The sequence below is a fragment of the Morone saxatilis genome, unplaced genomic scaffold (assembly GCF_004916995.1).
Source record: "Morone saxatilis isolate NCDOM2014 unplaced genomic scaffold, NCSU_SB_2.0 Contig16, whole genome shotgun sequence".
Lineage (NCBI taxonomy): Eukaryota > Metazoa > Chordata > Actinopteri > Moronidae > Morone > Morone saxatilis.
In genome coordinates this window covers 25,499,072-25,504,218 of record NW_023339718.1, presented here as the reverse complement: position 1 = coordinate 25,504,218, position 5,147 = coordinate 25,499,072, and the positions used below count along the sequence as shown (strand labels likewise).

Here is a 5,147-nt window from a genome sequence, read left to right as displayed (position 1 = left end):
TTGGTGTAAGTGAGCAATATGTGCCCTTTCCAAATGTTCTGCATTGTAAAAATGATTTTAATCAGTAGTACCCAAAAGTAATGAGAACATGAATGGATGTATACGCATACACCATGCTGCATTCAAAGTCAACTGTCCTAAACTAGTAACAACTAGCCTGCTTTGGTTAGTGGTTTGTGGTCAACAAAGCTGCAGTATACAGTAAAATCCAAGGTTGATGAGGAATATGTAGTGTATTTTTAATATATTTCAGCTCCTATAGTCTATAGTTGGTGAAGCAGATTTCATACTAATGAACATTGCAAAGGAAGACAAAGAAGAAAGGAACACAATGCAAAAGTAAAGCCACACAAAAGAGGAAACATTAAACTCTCAGAGAAACAGCCTGTGAGATGGACTAACTAAGGGACAAAGGGAACAAACAAAGGAAAGGAACTGAGGAGAGTTCTTGAGGTTTCCTACTAATGGCACTATATTGCTACTGCACACCCTGCAGATTGATATCAAGGAATACAAGTCTGTTTTCTTCATCACAAATTAAATCAGAAATTGGCAGACATGTTTTTAATGTGGATGATCAGGATGCAAGTGCGGTTTATTCTTAACCTGAAGTCGCTGCAAACTGTTTGGAAAAGGACAGGCATTTAAATAAAAAAAATATTTTGGCATGATTGAATGCAGCATGTGTCTACCACTGTCTATCAAAAACCAACTTCAACCTATCAGATCAACAATCACATAACGTAGTTATTAGTTCACCTGCCGTGGCGATATGTGGGCAGTGCAGGATGTACTACAGAGGTAAATCAGTTGCTCAGATTCGCTGGTAAAAATCCAGTGTAGAACCCCACATAAAGCGGAGATGCAAATCTGCTTTGCCACCAGAAGCAAATGTTTTATTTGCCGTATGTTTGCACAGAATGGAAGTGAACGGGAGGCAAAGATTCACTGTTGTTTTTTTTCTCATATGTGTGACCGTGCCCATAGACAGTGATAAACAAAAGCTTCATCCAGTCCTCTGCAAAAATATTATTTGAAAGTGCCTGCCCTTTTTCAACCATGACTTCCCAGATGGTTCTGGGTAACAAACTATTTGGCACTGTCAGGTTACATGAAGGAAGAAAACACATTTCAAAACTATCCCTATACCACTATAGGAATGTTGTTCAGCAACAGTACTGCTGTGTAGAGCCCACCACACATCACAAAATGAAATCGACTTAAAAGCTGCTTTAGATTAGTCGATCATTGAAAATTGCAGCTGAAGCACCTCCTGCATGGTCAAACATTATCTGAGCTGTAGCCTACAAGCTGTTTCCTGCTGGTCAATGTTTCTGTGTTATGACATGTGCTGTCCTCTGTCCCACAGGGAGGTGATATTGTTGTGATATTTTGCCACTAAGCGGCAATTTGTCCTGTCTGTGTGTCAGTGTACCCTCGTCACAGCTTGTGTGTTTGTGTTTTTGCTGTCTGACACAGACAAGATGAGATGAATTGTGTTGTGCAACTAATGCTGTTGATGTTGGCTGTGTGGGGCGCCTGCAATGATATGCAGTAAGTGTTGTGGCATTTGAAGTGGCCCCTTGGGTTTTTCTGCCCTCTGTTGGCTTTAAAAATCAAACCAACACATGCATATGCAAACACCAGCTGGCTAACAGAACAGCCATGTTATCCAATAAAACTTGATCAATCGTAGCCAGAGCCGCTGTACTTACATCGCCCCCTAGTGGTGGTTGTAGGTCACACTCTGCAGTGGGGCTCAGGTCCTGCCTCATTACCCAAATGGGCTCCTTAGGCTCGTCGGGTGTGTAAGGAGATCTCACTGTTCTGTTCTTCACCTCCTCTATGGCCTCTTTAATGTCCTTTATGGCCAGGGATATGGCATCCCTCTTCTCCTGACTGTTCCTCACTGCTACAGGCTCCTCTGAAGGACTCGTAGCCTGTTTTCTGACTGGCTTCCCTCGGTTGGCAGCTTTGTGGTTTTGGTCAGAGTCAATTGGGAAATCAGGTTTTTCTTCTCCTTGCAGTAGCTCATTTTCTTCATCTATGGTGTCTTCCGCAGCACAGTATAGACTCTGAGAACTTAGGCTTTCTTTGACCTCAGCCACAATGCTGTCGATGTCCTCCTCCTGGTCGCAGCTGTCAGCGCGTGGGTACGGGGCAAACTCTGCTTCCTTCTCTGGGCTGTCCGACTCGCCATCAGAGCGTTCGTCGTAGTGGCGCAGGCGGGAGCCCACTGCCTCCTGCTGATGGTAGTCTCCACCTCCCACCCGGCCCTCCAACAGCTGAAAGCCGGCCCTCCTCTGTTGGAGAGACTCTGTGTCCTCAGCTCCGTCGGCAGCAGATGGAACCGACGTCGGAGCATCGCAGATTTCTTCGTAAACATGCTCAGAGAGTGAGTAAATGTCATATGGCTCAGAGTAGGCTTCGTCCACAAGCCCAGCATCTAAACTCTCCAAGCTCTCACCGGCTGAGACGTTGGCCCTTCCTCCGGAGTGACTGAGGGGCTGGGTGTAGACGTAGTTGGAGTAGCCAGCGTTCAGCATCTCCTCTGCTTCATCCTGTCTCTGGGGGTTTTGAATATCGGGCAGGGGATCACGTGGTAGGGGTGGGGGCTGAGGGGGATAGTTAGGATGTGGATGGAGATGTTGCTGTTCAGCCTCAGCGCTCTCAGTATACCCCTCCGCCTCCGGCCGTAGCTGGACCCCATAGTTCCCCGCCTCGTCCTCTGCCTCCGGCTGCCCCTCAGGCTCCAGAGACATCATCACCAGGCCATCGTCCCCCTCAGCCCGGTCAGTATGGGTGTGGAAGCCACTCTCAGTGCTCGCTGAGCGGGCCAGCACTGAATCATCCCTTTCTCGTTCATCTTCCTGGGTCATCTCTGCGTGGTGCTGCTTCTCCTGTTGTTGTGCTAAATGTTGTGCTCTCTCCGCCTCTCGCTGTTGCCTCTGTCTGTGCCTCTGCTGCTGGGCTCTGATCCGGGCCTCGCTGTCCCCCTGTCTGCGATAACGTGTCACTGCAGGTCTGGGAATAGGCTGGGGCAGCTGGGGCTGTGGGGACTGAGCTCCATGTTGCAGCTCCATGTCTTGTTCCTCCTGAGGCCTGCGTTGCTGTGGTGCCCTGGATCTACCGCCAGCGCTTCCTCCAGCTGGGCCTTCACAGCGCCTGTAGCGCTTTTCCTGGTTGCTGTGGTTACGGGGCCGGCTGTTGTGGTTGTTGTGGCGATGGCGAGGAGGAGCATCGGCCTCCTCCATCACTTCCTGGCCGAGCTCTGTCTCCTGGGGGTTCATGGCTGTGTGGTTCTGGTTGGTTCAACGGTGTAAAAGAAAGGTTTTAGGAGTCCGTCATCAGCAGGTGCATGGATGAGGTCAGGGAAAAGCTGCTGGGAAGAGAATGAAAGTGGTGGACAGAAAAGGAAAAAATGTCAGTAAGCAGAAATATGAAAGAAATTAATAAAGAATCTGATACAGTGATTGGCGAGTCCTTGCAAAATCGGTGGTACTGGAACTTTGGTGACATAGTGACTACTCAAAGCTAATTGGCGAAATACTGTAGGTAGCATGCTAACCACTCACATTCCAGCCATTCAGGAACATGCTAGTATTACTCAGCCATAATAGCGACGATAACAACACAAAACAACATAGTTGTACCATTAACTGTCTCTTACTTGTATGCTAACCCATGCCTCTTTTGTGGGGTATATACTGGATTAAATAAGTGGACGGTGCAACACGGCTAATGGGTTATGGTAGCTTACTCTGATCTGGACTGTCTGGCTCTCCATTCCCCTAAAAGGACCAGTGTGTAGGATTTAGTGGCATTGAGCGGTGCAAGAGAGGGTTAAACAAGTTAGTTGCAATCTGCGAACTCACTTGTTTAACCCTCCCTTTCCAACCGCGAGGGAGAAACTACAGCGGCTGTGAAGGGTGTCTGTAGATAAAACCGGCTCATTCTAAAGTAACGAAAAACTTTCGATTTCGATTCTTATTTTCAGATGATTATACACTATGAATATTATATTCCATTTATGCCAGTAGATCCTTCTAAATGTTACACACAGTGGACCTAAGGGGTGAGTGTACTCCATCAAAATTGCGTGTCGGATGGTCATAAAGCTCTGGAAACTCCCTCAGACCAGATTTATGGTGAGTACTTCAAAATGATAGATTGATGATTAAACTTCAACGCTGACAGGGTCTTAAATATTCATCCCAGATGAAGTTATTTGATCTTTTCTCAACTTTTATAACCTTTATCTAATCAGGTGCCATTGGGATTAAGATCTCATTTTCAAGGGAGACCTGAGTACTTAAAAATGATAAAAGATACTGAGCCAATGATGTTAAATGCTGTATTTATCCATGGTAAGTTAAAGGACCAGTGTATTGGATTTAGTTGCATCTAGCATTGAAGTTGCAGATGGTCCCTTCTTGGTTTTAAGGGGTTTAAGAAAAATAAATATTTACACAGTTGGCCTACATCTCAGCATTTCATTCATTTTTGTGAAGAAAACTAAATGAATTTGTTATTTTATTATTTAGCTGATACAGCCTTGCCCTGCATTAGAAAAGTACACAGTTAAAACAAGCAAAGAGCAGACAGAACAATGAGAAGAAAACACTAAATTTGTTAAAAGTATCAGGAAAGCTCACTTTTGACATAATATTCACAGGAAATAATCTGCTCAAAATGTATCCAAATCTCTCATTGTATCACTGTGTTCACTCTTTGGGTTCATTGTACAGTTTTTCAGTTGTTGTACTGTTATTGTTATGCATTGAATGTAATATTAAAAATATTCATAATATATGTCACTTAGTCTTGGGTCATCAGTTTACTCAATGATAGAAAAGGGCTCCCTGAAGGAAAAAGGTAGGGAACAACTGTTAGATGGCTGAGATTACAAGAGGGCTTTACTGGTTATATGAATAGTTAATTAAACCATTCATAGCTATGAGGTCAGTCTTCATCTCTTTCATTTAATTGTTCCTTAGAGCTAGCCAGTGGAGTTTTTGACCACTAGCAGCATTATGGAGCAGTGTTGTTATCAACCTGTCCCTGTTTTGTTCAGATCAACAAGGAACCACTGTTCTAAGGCCTTGTTGACAGTACAATGACTCTTATTTTCAGGTGATTATACTAAA

General features: G+C 44.8%; 1 protein-coding gene across 1 annotated transcript in view; it reads right to left on the bottom strand.

Moving 5' to 3' along the window:
* Positions 1-3,376, bottom strand: part of apba1a (amyloid beta (A4) precursor protein-binding, family A, member 1a) — a 28,654-nt gene extending 25,278 nt beyond the window's left edge. Inside the window, exon 1 of the mRNA XM_035657690.1 lies at positions 1,716-3,376. Coding sequence (XP_035513583.1) covers positions 1,716-3,290 — 1,575 coding nt within the window. The 5' untranslated portion in view covers positions 3,291-3,376. The remainder of the gene's footprint in view (positions 1-1,715) is intronic.
* Positions 3,377-5,147: the final 1,771 nt, after the last annotated feature.